Genomic DNA, 15,776 nt, shown 5'->3' on the forward strand with positions numbered 1-15,776 from the left:
TCACTGGGAGGCCACTACCTGCTGCAGGTTCCCACTGTGTTGCAAAGCGCTCATTGGAAGCGGAGGTGGAGGAGGTGGTGGGGGGAATAAAGAACTGGGCATTTCTGAATGAGTCTGTTGGTCTGGAACTGGCATGGGGCTCACTGAGCTAGAGTCACTCTGCATAGAGCCAAGGTTGCTGCCATCAAAATGAGTCATTTTCTTCTTCATTAATTTTCTTTCTTTGGCTCTGCGATTCTGGAACCAGATTTTCACCTGCAGAGGAGCAGAGGAAACATTTTTTCAATTACTAATACGATGCAGTGTGGCCCTTTATGTAATAAATTATGGGGCATAAGAGAAAAATCAGTTGCAGGAGGACCACTGAGAAAGGCAATAGCCAGCTAAGACAACAGAGCTGTTTGCTTGTTTTTTCACACAGAAAACCTAGGAATCAAATATTTATTGATAGTTTGATGAAGAGTTTTTCAGTGTTATTTTTAGGAAGTATATTTTATGGAATAAAATTTGATTTTGGGTACAAAATCTAATAGAATCTCATGCCTGACTTTGGTAGCCAAAATACTCTGAGAGTCTCTTTACATTGAAAACTGTATGCTCTAGGTCAGAGTAAGTCTAAATCTGTCATTTGCCAATGGACTGAGGAACAGAGGCTTTCCTGTTTCAAAGGCTGCATGTTAATTGGTTTGGTCCAAAGTGTAAGCCTAAAACAGTGGGAATGCAGTTCTGAGCAGAATTGCACCCTTTGTCAACGCATCCCATACTTCATTGTGCATGTGTGCTACTGTTGGTACACAMACAACTTCAAAGAATTATGTAAGTGTTGCCTTGATAGCCAAGTGGTTTTATTGCATTTGTAAATGGAGCAAGAATCTGCTGATTATGATGCTTCCCAAACAGTGCACTGCTATATACCATCGTCATTGCTGTACCATAGAAATGCAATCATCCTTGGGAAGAAATGGAGCAACTATTGAAGAGTGTACAGTTTTTGAGTAGGATGGAACAAGCTAGGATATGAGATGAAGTTGATGAGCAATGTTCTGCTGAAAGTACAGCAGAATTAAACTGAATTTGATAAGGCATGAAAGGGTAAATGCTYTATGGCAGATGACATGCAAGATGGCAGGATGAATCCACAATGTTGGATTTAAACCAGTGAATTCCACCTTTCTCCTTGTTTATCCTTGGAAGTGGCTCTATATTACATCTTGTCTGTGTAAAGAGCCAAGCTATTACATTCAGACATGTTCTGCTGTTTTCCCTTTGGTATTCAGGTGACAAATGAAGGACTTCTGTCACCGTTTTGTATAACCTAAAGAAAAAAATCTGTAATTTACTGAGAAATAGTGATTTGTTATCCTTTGCTAGAAGTGTAGGAAAGAAAAAGAGTATGATGATCATAAAGAACATAAAACAATAAAAAGTGATATTATCTGTGGGTATTACGTTGTGGTTTGAAAGAAATGTAGTAGTAAACCCACAATGTTACCACAAAATATCTTAAGGAGTTTGGCAGTCTCTGTATTTATCATTGAGGCATTATTGTTCCCATTTTACAGTTGAGGAATTTAAGTACAAAGCAAGCTTATTGGAACTTGAACCTAGGTTTCTTAAGTCCTAGGCTATCATCTTGAACGTTTGGCTATTCTTTCTGTTGCCTTAGTTTATGGAATATCATTTCGGTGGCAAGCTCCTTTCCATTAAAGCAGTCTCAAATATTCCCAAACTTGKAGTGTTCTAATTGTCCTGAGATAATCTAGCCTCGCCAGTGTGTTTGCTAAAATTCATGAAAACATAAAACATCCATAAAACTCAAAGCAATGCAAATGCAGAATTACCCTCTAGGTTCAATGTTTTTATCTGCCTTTGAATGTAAGTTTTCTTTCTTTCTTTTCTTCTTTTTTTCCTTTCTTTCTTTTTTTTTTTCTTTTTTTTTTTTAAGTAGAGATGCAGTTCTATAGTGGTGATCCAGAGAGAAGTTTTAGTAGGCACTTGACATTCATATGCCTATTATCCAATACTTACAATTAAATACGAATCTGAAAATGATAGAATAAGAGCTAACGTGATCAACTATGTCTGTCTGATTTATTCTGACTGTGTTTTTTTGCTTGATGGTATCTTCTCTTTCACTACTTTTTTCAATGGTTGAGTTGTCTTGTAAGTAACCCTTCCCCTCAAGTCTAATCTTCTCTCTTCTTCCTTGTCCTCATCATCTCCTTTATTTCTGTCTTTCTATATCAGCAATCTTTCATTTTACTGCTCTGTTTTTGATGAGATGTTAGGTCTTTCCTTCCTTGTCTAAACAATCGTTCTTTGTCCTTTTGTCCTGAGTGAGATATTCCTTCCAATGTCCTGGATGGGATTTTGGCATAGCCTGTAAAAAAAGCTTTCCCAGAAAGTCATTCAGGTTCTAGGTAGAGCACAGTACATCTAGGGCCAGGATAGTGTACGTTCAGTCAGTGGTGTTGTCACATTAATGTGGTGGGGTTATATAAATTTGTACAAAAGATTGGTAGAAGGAATATTTATCAGTTATTTCCCTCTTTATCTTACATTTTCAAGAGAGACTTCAGTGAATTTTAGGCTTTGTGCATTGGAATTAATATTGTTCATGACATATATTGATGATGGAGCAGAGCAAACATTACAAGAAATGTAGCTGTAATTCCTATGATAAATGTAAAAAAAAAATATACTAACAAAAGGTTTTTCAGGAATTATCACTGAACYAGGAAGTTTCAAGTAAATATTGTTCATTTACAGAAACAGGATCTTAATTTTTAAATTTAGCATAATGAAGTCAAGTTTTTAAGAATTTTACAGTCAGGGAAAATACAAGTAGTCTGATTTTTATGCCCAATTGTAATAATTTTAGTTTTCAATAATTAAATACTTACACTGAGCTGCAGATTGAGAAATGTTTGCAAAACGTCTGTTTGCTTCTCCAATTCTGTAAGCTCTTTCAGCATRTGTCTTGGCAAGTGCACGTTGGATGAATAGCTAGGTGTATTTTAGGCTATCCCTGTGCGTTAGATCCCACAAGCAATGGTGAATCAGGCATAATCTTCAATGCATAATTTTGAATAGTAATTTACTGAAGAAACAGCACTATGATAGTGTACAATTTGCAAACAGAAAACTAATGAGCGTGTTATCCCCTGAAATCTGTTAATGGAGATCCTTCAATAGCACTTTTAATTTTATGTTTAATTGCTTATTTCAGTATACTGTGTTAAGCTTACAAATAAAACAGAACAGCACGTGTGCTCAGCYGATGTTGTGAGTCTCTTTATGGGAGATCTGGCTTGGTATCTTAGCTGTTTGCATGAGCCAGCTGATCGTGGAAGTGCTRTAGAGCTGGAGGATATGTATGTACCTGCTCCTCTTTGGTAGGAGTTGGTAGAGTCTCTAAGTACAGCCGTAACAATATACGCGCCTTGTAATTACATAATGGAGGAATGTGGCACTGATGGGATCCCGAGCAATTTGTATTTATCTCTTGGCTAGAAGGGATAGTGGTCTTGATTTAGGCCATGGGTAAAGAAGTGGTATTGGTGGAGGGGAAGAGGAGGGAGAAAGGAATATTAAGTGTGCAGGAAATCTTTAACAAAAGGTAAAAGGCAATCAAAGAAATGAATACCTTTGGTGTCCTGAGTATACTTGAATTCATCACCTATATTCAGTGGCTGCATCTTTGCTAAGACTGGCCTCTTGCAACTGGTTATAGAATTCCTGTTGACTTCAGCAGAATCAGGACTTCTGCTTAAAAATTTTTGCAAAAATTTCTCTGTGCTACCAGTGCCCCAGTAAAGTAGAGAGAACTCCAGCCAGTATTTCGGGGGAATTTTTGGACTCCTGTTTCAGAGAACAGGACTGTACTGAAGACTGGTGTTTACTTTTTCTGTACTGGTGCACAGCTCACTGCTTTTGTTGCAATACTAGTACTGAGGAATATTTAGAAATAAGTGCAAAGACAGCCATGAGGCCATTCAGCTTTGAGTCCCTACACTGCAAGTGGAATCAAGTCACATGGTTCAGTTATTAGAGGCATTAGCATTTCTGTGTTTTTAACCAGTGCCATTATCTCCTCCACAGCAATAATAAATTCAAAGGAAACCCTGAACGGGTGATCCATACTCTACCTGTCTCTCAGAAAGTCTTAGGTTTGCAGCAAGTTCAGACTTCCTCCTGATTGTAATGTATCTGTTGTAATGAAATTCCTTCTCTAATTCTAATCTCTGATGATCTGTGTAAACCACACGGTACTTCTCTCTTGTTCTTGTTTTACCTGTTTTGAGAAAAGAACACATAGCTTCAAACTAGAATTTTTTAAAATTTTTAATATTTTAAATTTTTAAATTCAGTAATACAAAATATCTGACATATTTGAAAATATGTTTATGGGTATTTTAAGGCTGATTCTCCGTGCACTTACCAGAGTAACTCCCTTGACTGAAGTGGACTCGATCTTGATTTACAACACAGGAATTTCAGACCATCAGATTTTGAGTTTACTCTTTAGTAAATAGATGATGAACTGGTGCTTAGATTCTTTATTACCCTTGTGTTATCATTTGGGAAATCAAAGGTGGTTTTGTTAAGAACTAGAAGCCAGGAAACCCGGGTTATGTCCCCAACTCTGATGCAGGCTTCCTGTGTAGTGTTAAATTGTTCTGTTTCTCCATTTCTAAAGCTGATATAATGCTAACTGCTTCAGAGAGAAATTGTGAAGTGTATTCTACCGAATAGAAAATATTGAGAGCTTCCAAAGTCCCTCAATCCTTGTGTCTGGAAAAATTCATATAATATTGTGGTTATTTCAGTTTGGAGGTCRTGTTTTCCTTCAAGTCTGGTGCAATCTATCCATGACTTGACAATAGCACAAAGAATAGTTACATAGATTTTTGGATGACAGTAAAATGGGAAAAAGAAAGCGATAAGGTTTAAGACAGGACATCGAACAATACTAGAATTGCAGCATCTGGTTTTTTGCAAGTACCATCGCTGCCTCATTCTCAGCTATCAGTGCAGTTGACTGAAACAAACTTGGCTCAGTTGGCAGTACCTGCAGTTGCTAATGACAGGAGGCAACGAAGGCAGATTCAAGTGGCTGAAATRTTATGGAATCCATATGGGATAATTTCTCAGGACAGCCCATCTTAGCTTTAGTGAAAGACATGAGAACAGGAAAGGCTACTGATGTGCCCTTGTCACCTGCCTTTCCCTTTTTGTTCGTATCAGGCAATCAGAATATCAGGAATCAACACCTGTTTAAAACCAAGGCACTAGAGCCCTTCCCTAAAGTCTTCCTACATTTTAGAAAGATGAGMTCATTGAACTGCTAAGAGCAGTGTCATCATGATCACTAACAGTGTCTTACTCTTTTGCTTGTGCTTCCTGGCTTATCTGGATATTTCTTCTTATATATATATATTTATATTTATATATGTATATGTATGTATTTGTTTAAACTGTAAATTGTCTGGGACAGGGAATGTGTTTTTTTAATTTATTTATTTATTTTGCAGTATCTTGTATAGGGGTACTCTAGTTAGTCATTCTTTTTGTCCTTGCTGGTCACTATGATAGTATAGTTAATGAACAGTCCCTTTAGATTAAAGTTACCTCAGGTCATGAATAAAACTTGGGGCATGTTGTGGTTTGTCACCTTTAACAGATGTAGCACAGCTTTGTACAGTGGATTATGCTTGCTTTTCTCTGAGGAGGTTATGTGAATGCCTAGTTTTTCGAAAAAAGGGGTTCCTTAGACTCATAAGGCTTGCACACCTAGGATTAATTTTGAAAGAATGAAGAGCACTGGGGAGCTCTGAAATATGTATCATGTAGCAGTGGAATCAAAGGCTTGACGTCTTCCCAACCCCTTCTTCCAGCCCCTCCTTGCTTTTGAATTTTTGCTAATGGCCAAAGATCAGAATTTGAGATGCAGAACTGTATTAAGTTATGCCTCAATTCATGACCTGGTTTCATAAACATTTTCCCTCCATCTGTGAGGGGAGACGTAGAATTTAATTCCTTGTTTTAATAGCTGAACATGTTTAAAGTTAACATTACTTCTCACTTCCTATCTAAATGCCTACACCACGTGGTAATAACTTGAGAGTTGTATCACTTTTTCAGCATTTGACAATCAGTGCTGTGTTAATTGTAAGAATTTTTGGCTCAGAATGATACATTTACATTATAGGACCTTAGGGCATTGATCGTTTTTATACCTTTTGTAAAGATCCAAGATACAGGCTTATTTAGCACTGGAAGTCCTGGACACTGCAATGCTGTAAACAAATATTGTTATAGCTCTGGTTGTGGACAATAACTGGTTCGTGCTGCGTGACAGGCTGTTTCTAGGCTTGTAGAACAAGGTCTACATCAGAATTTGTTCCTTCAGCTTCCAGGCTCCATGCTGCTTGACCCTGGGAAAGCACTATGCGTTAATAGTGAGTTTACGGTGATATGGACATTTTCCTACTATCTTGAGCTCCTCAGCCTGTTTACTGGGAGTATTTCAATAGGAAGAATAAGTGTATGCATGTTCATATTTGTTGCTTCTGTTGAGGTTTCTGCTCATTCTACGTAGCCAAAAATACTTTCACTCAAATAAGATAACTTTGCTGTGAACATTCTGCTAGGCTGTGCTTGACCATGGTAGGTCTGTAGGAYTTCTTAAATTTCAGTAGCATTTCTACCATTGTGAAACTGTATTGGAAGCAGAATTAGCCCAATTGTGTTTACCTTGATAATCAAGTGAAAATCAAATGATATTAATTCTATAATAGTAGAGTAAGAATTTTAGAGTCCCTGGAGAAGAATGGTTATTCGGTTCAGCCCACATAAATATCAAGACATTTGTTTTCCTTCTTTGGGAGCGTAAATTGTTTGTTTAACGTATAACCTGTGGTGCTTTAGTACCTTACTTTATATTTTGTAACTTTTGATTGCTCTAGCCTCCTCCTTAAATGTGCATTTGGGGTCACTCTATGGGACAGAATGCTTACAATGTTTCCATAGCTGTCCTTTGTATTGTTAAGTTGGAGAACACAAAAGAGCAACAAGGTGATCTTATCTTGAACTCTATTCTCATTCAGAAGCCATAGACAAATATCAGATGGTCTTCTGTTGCCAAAACAAGGTGGTAAACATCAAGATATACCTTTCTGTTTCTGATTTTGAGTGCAAAAAAATTTATTTTCTGGAGAGGAATGTTTTCTCTTTGCTTTTTGAACTGAAGAAATAAAGTGCATTTGGAAAACAGAACTTTCTCTCTTACAAAATCATTTCTTGTCATATAAGTGTCTTTATTTTTAGCAGGGATGATAATTTCTGATTCCTTTTGAAGGCACGTTGGGAGCTTTCACAGCTAGTTTAAGGAAATGAAAAGAATGTTTTTAAGAAATAGAAAAGAAAAAAAGAGAGTATTTCTTTCCTAAAAGTAAAAAATAGTCTGAGTGAAAATCTCTATGATCTATCAGGTAAATCTTGCCTTTAATAATCTGATTTTTTTGCAGAGTAATACTCTGCATGTGAACCATCAGAGAGTGAGAGCTCTGCCATGGCCTTCGGGGAGGATACTTTTTGTTCTGACAATGTCATGTTTTACTCAGTTAGGCACTCACCCTTACCTGTCAGTGAGGGACTTCCTAATGTCTTTGTTGGATGCTGGGTTGGAATTACACTGAATATGGCATTTCCTTTCAAAGGCAAAATACATTTTTCATATATTTTCCAAGTTAAACAACAGCAACAAAACCTGTCTGTAAACAATTTAGAACTTTAGCCTGTAATTCCACTTGTCATGTGGAATTGACCTTTAGAGCCTTTGGAGCCAGATCTTGCTGCTGCTTCTACTGTTTTTTATTACAATGGTGCATTTTATTTCAAGAAGAGATACTACCTGAGTAAAATTTGAGGTAGGATTTATGAATTAACCTCAGAAGTAGTGGAAGGATATTCTTCATTCCTCAGGCTTCTTTAGGAGCTAATGAATTCAATCATCCAAAGATAAAAGTTAATTTTTTAGTCCAGGCCTTTAGTGAAATCCTGTTTATTTTACTCGTTTAGATAAGTGAGTGAAATTATCAACATCCAACTTTCTACAATCCTAGTTAATCTTTTATTAATGACAGTTTATCATTTTAATCAGTAATACAGTATAAGTTTTATTGGAAATCCTGTATCATGGACAATTATAGCAGGGAATTGCAAGTGGCCAGAGAGGTTATCAGTAGTTGAAGCAGCTGCTTTGAAGCAGCTACCTTTGTAGTATGACTGCCTTTGGGATGGTGCTGGGGGAGTGGATTTCCTGATTTTGCTGAGCTATTTAAGAACAGAGAATTTTGTCAAAAACTTATTTCACAAATAATGACTGACTGAGAGTGCCTCTAGAGTAATGCAAAATCAAGAAATCGTGAGGTACAGTTTAACAATCTGGTTCTATGACACCCACTTTAGCAATTTCTGTGACTAGCCAAGTTTTGAGTTGGGGGGAAGGGAACAGCTTTCCTATTGGCCATAAAATTCACAGAGCATTTCTTCTGAAGACAATAAACCTCGGAGAAGGCCTCTTTATTTGCTGTGAAAATCATCACCCTTTCCGGCAATATAACTCCTGAAGAAAAGAGGGAGAAGGAAGAGACAAGATTGCATATCAAAGCAAAGAGAAGTGTTAAAAGGGTCTGTTGCCTCAATATGACAGATAGGCCTCAAAACCTAAGACAATGTAACCCAGGAAAGGAAAAAAAACACCATCAGACCTCWCAACTAGTTTACAAAGCAAAATAAATTAGCATTAGAACTGGCCCTGGCCCCCTTTTCAGTGCCTCCTCTCTTAACTGTTCAGGAATGCCGTAGTCTTCTGTAAATTGGCGTTGTTTATAGAAATACAGCAGCTACCTGACTTAGAAGGTATCATAGTATGGAATAGTGTCAGATTACTTACAGAGCATCACGATTTCAATTACATCATTTAATATTGCTTTAGAGGGAGTTAATGTCGGTACCTGATGATTGGAATGCAGCTTAAGTTAGTGAGAAATGTGAAATGTTTTTCTGGCCTGGAGATAAGCTCAGTTCAGATCTGCATCTTTGCCTTARCTCAGTATTAAGGGAGAGATTAGAGATAGTTTTTGAGTTTATGATAAAGCCATCAGAGATCAGGACCCAGAGGTTTTTTGGGGCCTATCTTTAAATATTTATGCACTTATTTTATCAGTTAGGAATAGAAAGGGCCAAATTCACCTTAGTTTGATTTCAGTGACCTAACTGGAGTTGTGAAAAAAAGTAATTTTAAATGAGTCTGGAAGAAGGATATTGTGCTGCACATGACATTCTGTAAAGGTTAAATTAAAAAAAAATCCTTGTCATTGTGTTGGAAAATGTTACATGGGCCCAATCCTATATAAAAATGTCTCATTCCTGCCAGAATTCTTACGGAGATGAATAGGACTATTCCTTATTGCAAAATTGGATGCATAAAGGTTTGTGAAACATGGTGAAATTCTGTGTTTATATTTTCTGGTGGGTCTTGATGATTTGTTCTTGTTATACATATTGAGATGACTCATGCTAAAAAGAAGAGAAGAGAAACACAGAATCAAAATATGTCAGGTGACTTGAATTTTCCCTCTGTTCACTTCTGTTACTGAACACTATTCAAAACTCTAAAGTCATCTGTTATGGTTGTCTTCTACTATTCTGTGATAAAGCTTATTGGCCAAATTTTATTCTTTAGTTTGTAAGTGTAAACTATTCTGTTGCATTCTGTTAATCTTCATTATTCAGAAGTAACCAGATCTAGAGCAGAGTCATCTTCTGTCACTTTTTGATGATGATTGGACAGACCCCCTGTGTGGATTTTGTTTAGCAGAAGGACACAAGCTGCAGAAAATGTAGGCAGGTTTGTAAGTGGCAAGATCAGGGGAAGTTCCATTGCCAGTGACATGCTAGGTTGAACATAGATGATTAACTGAAAAWTTTTCAAGTGTTATATGTTCTTTAGGCATTCAGCATGTTGCAAGTATGTCTCATTTCTCTTCCTTAGGATTGAGAGAGTATAACTTCTTTATTCTTCAAAGACTAGATACTCTGCATTTGYAGTATGTTTGATAATGATGCCAGCAGCACCTGTCATCATTAGAAAAAAAGTCTTTATATTTTCAGAGTAAATCTTTTATTGTACAAGAGTGACAGGAGAATTATCATGTACAGGAAGTGTCTGCTTATAATTAGCTTCCCTCTGTTTCAAAACTCCTGCCCTCCCTATTTTATGGTAACCTAAATGCAGGTCTTAAGATGTATGTTCAGCTTTGTGAGTAAATTCTCAATGCTGCTGAAACTGCCTGGCAATTAACTATTCAGACGTATTCTTTTGGGCACAGTTTTACCTCAAATTTTTGTTGCTTTCTCACAGAGACAAAAAGAAAAGCCTGCTCYTATGAGAAAATGTTCAGATACCTCCACAAAAATGGTACTGAAACAAGAGGAGAAGATTTAGGACGTGCTCTAGGATAGATTTTTTTCTACTTCCCATCAAAGAATTTGATAGTAATCACGCTGTTTACGTGCATACGTGCGTGTAGAATTTGTAGCCTTGCCACCTCAAATCCCTAGTTCTCATGGCTTTCTATCCTCTGTTACAATTGCTAGTTTCCTTGGCTTTACTCATCCTTTCAAATTGCTAATTTGGGAGGGGAGAGGGGAAACAGAAACAGTATTAGAGTCTTTTTTCACGTGTGTTCTTGAATGAAAATACTAGATAGTTAGTTTTCTCCTTGGAGTGTTATGAGCCAAAATACACTTGCTTTCTCCTGTATCCTGAACACCCTCAAGAATGCAGGGACCAGGCCTTGGATCCTACTCTTACTGCACGTAGGTCGGTCCCACCAGTTCCAAAGGTGCTGGGGCAGACAGGCAGACAGACATCCTCCAACCAGACAATGGTGGATGAAAGTTTAATTAGATCTTTGCTGTGAGGAATGCATTCTAGTACCACTGGACCAGCATGGTAGTCTCACAATAAATTCTGAGATCTTCCAGAGGTTTCAAGTAGCATGATTTCAGGAATGTCATGTAACACCAGCTGAAGATGTGGTCTTATATTTGTTGTTGTTGTTTGTGGAGTTACACAATATAATAAAAGTAATAGTAAATAGAAGTAATCTTTTGTTGTTCCAGGTAAACCAAATAAGTGAGAGAATATAGAAAGACTTCTAGGATATGAGACAGCGGTAGAAATTTCAATGAAGTATTTTTTTGTCATCTGCCAGGTCACAAGGCCAGAAAGCATCAATGAGAGAAGCTAACCGTGAAAGCTCTGGAGGTGGAAGTGTCATTGATTCTGCACCTTGTTTCTGTAGATGTTACTCACAAGTCAGACTACTCATGTAAGTAAACTTACGGAAAGAATCTCTCCTGATTTTAAGGGGGTATGATTACCAGCACATTTCATGCAGACTTGCAAGATCATATTGCAAATGTCACTTGCCTTAATAGTCTGTGCTTCCATGGTGAAATTGCATTATTATTGCTCAGTAGTATTTTGGAACAGTTAAAGAACAAATAATGAAACTTGTCTAATTTCTGTTCTGATAGAGTTACTTTGGGTGAGTCTGAGCCTCAGTTTTTCCGTCTTTAAAATAAGAATAGTAGTTCTTATCTATTTCACAGAGAATAAGGTTAGTTAATAAATAATAGGTGGATTCATCAGCTTCCATTTATACAAAACCTCTACTGAAAATGCTAATAGTTTTTGAAAAAGGGTCATACTTCATGTACATATGCCACTTTTGGAATGTAAAGAGCAATAGATTCAATCTAAGAAATTATGCAGCATTTTGATTGTGATCCAGCAAACTACCTCTGTACTTGCAGTTAGCCTAGTCACATATTTAAAGTCACTGACAAGAACTGCATGCTCAAAGATAAACTCATCTAAGTGCATAGCTAGATCTGACCTGTTAGTGTTAATTGTCGTTAGTACTAATTTTGATTTCTTTTTTCTTTCTTTTTTTCTTTTTTTTTTTTTTTTTTTGGAAAATGGGGGAAAAACAAAAGTGTCTTTGCTTTTAAGCAGAGGAAGAGGAGGGAGTGAGGAGAAAGAAACTGACTCCAGTGAAGCAAATTTATTGGAATGAAGCATTCCTGGCATATGAAAAATAAGGGAGAGGGGGGCAGGAGCAAGAAGTAACAGGAAAAGTATCAGTCTGAATGTTTCCCTAAAGCATGACCCAGTACCCATGAAGTGAATGGGTAGGCTCCCACTAATTTCAGAAGGCCTTACACTGGCCTGTGGGCATTTAAGGGGATATGGCCTTACGACATGCCGATTTCTTCAATTCCTCTCGAGTTGAAGGTACTCAGTGTCTTGTTGGACCAGTCACTTCAGAATGGAGAGACTCCCAGCACGGCCAGCGGGTGCTCTGACCCTTACAGGCTTGGGATGTGGAATGCTACAAGCCTCAAGCTTGTTAAGCAGGCGATTCGAACCCTATTGTCTATTATATACAGCACAGTGTCCCCATTATTAGAAGGGGCAACACAGACAGGTCAGGAGATCAGGCCTTTCTTGCTGAGAGGCTGCATTTCAGATCTGCAGGAGCAAGAGGCAGGTAGGTAAAGAAGCGATGAGAAGCAATGAATTTTTGAATAAGTGTTCTGCCATCAGAAATTATATGCTAAATCGTACAATCTGCAAGTAATTTCATTGCCCTCATGAGGACTGCTCAGAGTTAAGTCGTAAGTTTTTGCAAKATCAGGCCCTCTTGTTTTTTCTTGGGTAGTATACAGTGAAGAACAAATATGATTAAAAAAAAAACACTCTATTTCTTGTATTTGGCAAAATTCTTGTTCACCCAGAGTAACAGCTTACTCTGCTAATTGTCCTGTTGATTTCTGTAGACTATCCATGAAGTTGTAGTCAACAGTAGTAATGACTTTGTCCATACAGATTAGATGCACTATTTTAACACAGGTGATTTTTATATCAGGTTGCTTTTATTTTTCTAACACATGTTTTAAATAATTATCTTCCTCTCAGAGACTGAGTCAGGACTTGCTTTAAAAATTGTTATTTACAAGCATGTGTGGAACAGAGATGGCAGGAAGGAAGGACTGAAAGGAAAGGAAACTTCCTAAAAAAAAAAAAAAAAAAAAAAAAAAAAAAAAAAAAAAAAAACCCCCCCCCCAAAAAAAAAAAAAAAAAAAAAAAAAAAAAAAAAGAAATACTATGAACGTCTCTTCAGGGGATATACTGAGCATCCTTAATTCCTACTGATCTCAGTACATGTCAAAGCTGCTCAACACCTCAGAGGATCAAAAACCTTTATAGCAGATCATGCCTTAGTTCTTTTCAGGCAGCTTCCTCCCTTCTTTCTCCTGTCCTTCTCCACTGTTTTGTTCCATTCATTTTTTCTGCTATCTGATCTAAGGTACAGACATTTGGTTTAGGGATATTTAGTAGTTTTATTTCTTTTTTGTGTATTGTTCCTTTCCACAATCAAAAGGACATTTTTCCTGAGGCTTCATGACTTATTTTTTACTTTTTAAATGCAGTTGAAGCATCATTTTTCACTCATGCGCTATTATGCATTGGAGATTGACTTGACAAGGTATTAACTGGTTGTATTAGAATGGATCTTTCTATTCCTGTGTATTCTGAAAGCTGCTACTACAAAGTGAAGCAGGTCTTTCCTAATCATTCCTGTTTTTAACTTGCTTCATTGTTTGATCTTGCCAATTGCATTTCAATGTTCTGAATAAGGAAGTTTAGGGAGGTTGCTTCTAACACAAAACCTTATATCCAACCCCTTAACATCTTACTTGAGTCTTTCACGTCTGCTCTAAAACTTCAGGAAAATAAGCAAAGTACTGGGGAAATAGGATGCTTTCATCATAATTTCTGTCCACAGACATTTGTCTTCATTCAAATCTGTAGGAATCCTGTTAAAAGCAGTATTTGAAGTTCACAACTATTTTTTTTAATATATTATCTTAAGTAAAGGTACTTTACTGTTGAACAAATATGTCTTTTTCATCTGCCCCAGCATTAAAAGTCAAGAAAGAAATATAAGAAATCATCATCTGATCAAAAACATGACCTGATAATAGATTTGATTTAATAGATTTAACTGCTAGCAAGAGAATCCTTCAAAGCAATTAGGATTTTTTTTTAAGAGGTATGTTTCCTCTAAACAGGAAACTTGGCCAAAAATAAAAGCTCTTCTCAGCATAAACCTCAGTGCCCTCATACCTGTAGAGGTGGATTGCACCGTTTTCCTCATCCATTCATAAGAGCTGTGCCTTTGGCTGTTGGGAGAGATTTGCTGTGTATTAGTTGCATCTGTGGGAGGTAACCCGCCAGATCCAGCAGGATGGAGGGAGCTGTAATCAGCAGAGCTGTAGGAGACCTGCCCAGGAGAGGAGCCATTGATGTGTGCGGCAGCAACGGTGCTGGAAGGTCCTGGGCCGTAAGCGTTCCAGTCCTCCCTCTGTGGGCCGTAGTGAGATCCCCAGGTTCCCGCAGACTGTCCATGGTTGTCCAGGGTCGGCACATGATGATATCCCATGTAATCTGAATAGGGTGGAGTAGACACAAAGTTTTGCACTGGCAAGTTGTTGCTGCTGCACCTTGCAGATCCTGGATACATGCTGGTTTCTTTATCCAAAAGATAACTCACATACATGATGCTCACAGCCTGGCTTTGTCTTGCTGGGACATCCTGCTCCTTGCAGTGTTTGTTTGATCTCTCTTCCCCTCCTCTTTCTTTCTCTCTCTTTTCTAGCCCTGACCGGCTCTATAAATGACTCATGCTAGCCCTGATGTCCCTTTACCACACATGATTAACAATGGTGTTACCAGGTGCTGGTGGTAACAGTTTACTAAGGTCCTGCCTGATGTCACAGATAACTGCCTGCCCCAAAATTACATTTGCATTCAAATGAAGGGCTGACCATACAGGCAACCCCACCTTACTGCTAGTTCTAGTGCTTCCTTTCTCACAGATCCTTCATGTATTACCATCCTGGTTCTATACTCTTTAAACATAGTTTGAAATCGCATGGTCTTCAAGCTGAGTTGCATAYATCATTAACCAGTAACTGTTCAGGCAGTAAAAGTAGTACTTTAGTTATGCAATACATGGCAGAATCTAACTTCATGCTTAGGTTATGGTTATCTGCTAGTCTGGTAGTCTTTTGTTAGAATGTGCTACTCTTTTCTTTTCTTTCTTTCTTTTTCTTCTTCTTTTTTTTTTTAACTGAAATCAAAGGACTAGTACAGTCCTTAACTGCAACCCTTACATACTTGCTCACATGAGCACTCCTCTTGACTTCAGTCCTTAGTCCATGTGGGAGAGCACTTACAAACCACAGTAATCCTGCTGATTTTAACATTACAAAGGATATACAAGAAGTCTCATAGTCATTTTGAGCATTTGTTCAGATGGATAGTCTTGTTGATGTTAGCAAGCCTATTCATGAGCTGGCTGCTTGCCACTGTGATTGAAGTTTCTCCATTCTAGCTTACAATGTTAACAGAAAGAGAATCTGTTATTGAGAGAATGCAAAATTTGTCACTTTCCCCATGCCTATATCTGGTTTGTGATATTGAAATGAGTGGTGGTTTTTCCTAAAGATTGTTCTGTTCTCATTGCTGTGTTTTTTCACATTAAGTAGCACTACTTCTTATAAATATAGGAACAAATTAGAAGCTTTTGGCTTAAAAATAAAGCAGCTTCCTAACTTTCAGGAGAAATCCTGCA

The 15,776-nt window shown here is 37.5% G+C and overlaps 1 protein-coding gene across 1 annotated transcript; it reads right to left on the reverse strand.

The window, feature by feature from the left end:
* On the reverse strand, nucleotides 1-14,699 carry LOC146584663 (homeobox protein CDX-1-like). The gene is made up of 3 exons (XM_085324332.1): nucleotides 14,267-14,699; nucleotides 4,149-4,294; nucleotides 1-255 (listed from the first exon to the last, which is right to left on the reverse strand). Exons 1-3 carry the CDS (start codon nucleotides 14,697-14,699, stop codon nucleotides 1-3), a joined length of 834 nt encoding a protein of 277 aa, XP_085180458.1.
* Nucleotides 14,700-15,776: the final 1,077 nt, after the last annotated feature.

Source organism: Rhea americana, unplaced genomic scaffold (assembly GCF_003343005.1).
Source record: "Rhea americana isolate MKP2758 unplaced genomic scaffold, rheAme1 scaffold_90, whole genome shotgun sequence".
Classification (NCBI taxonomy): Eukaryota; Metazoa; Chordata; class Aves; order Rheiformes; family Rheidae; genus Rhea; species Rhea americana.

What these genes read in the sequence shown, in the direction of transcription:
- LOC146584663 (XM_085324332.1), bottom strand. Translation starts at nt 14,699, where the DNA reads ATGTATGTGAGTTATCTTTTGGATAAAGAAACCAGCATGTATCCAGGA. An exon ending in GGTGCAATCCACCTCTACAG is followed by an intron (nt 4,295 to 14,266) that starts GTATGAGGGCAC and finishes TTCTCAAAACAG; the next exon opens with GTAAAACAAGAACAAGAGAG. An exon ending in TAAGACTTTCTGAGAGACAG is followed by an intron (nt 256 to 4,148) that starts GTAGAGTATGGA and finishes GCTCCTCTGCAG; the next exon opens with GTGAAAATCTGGTTCCAGAA.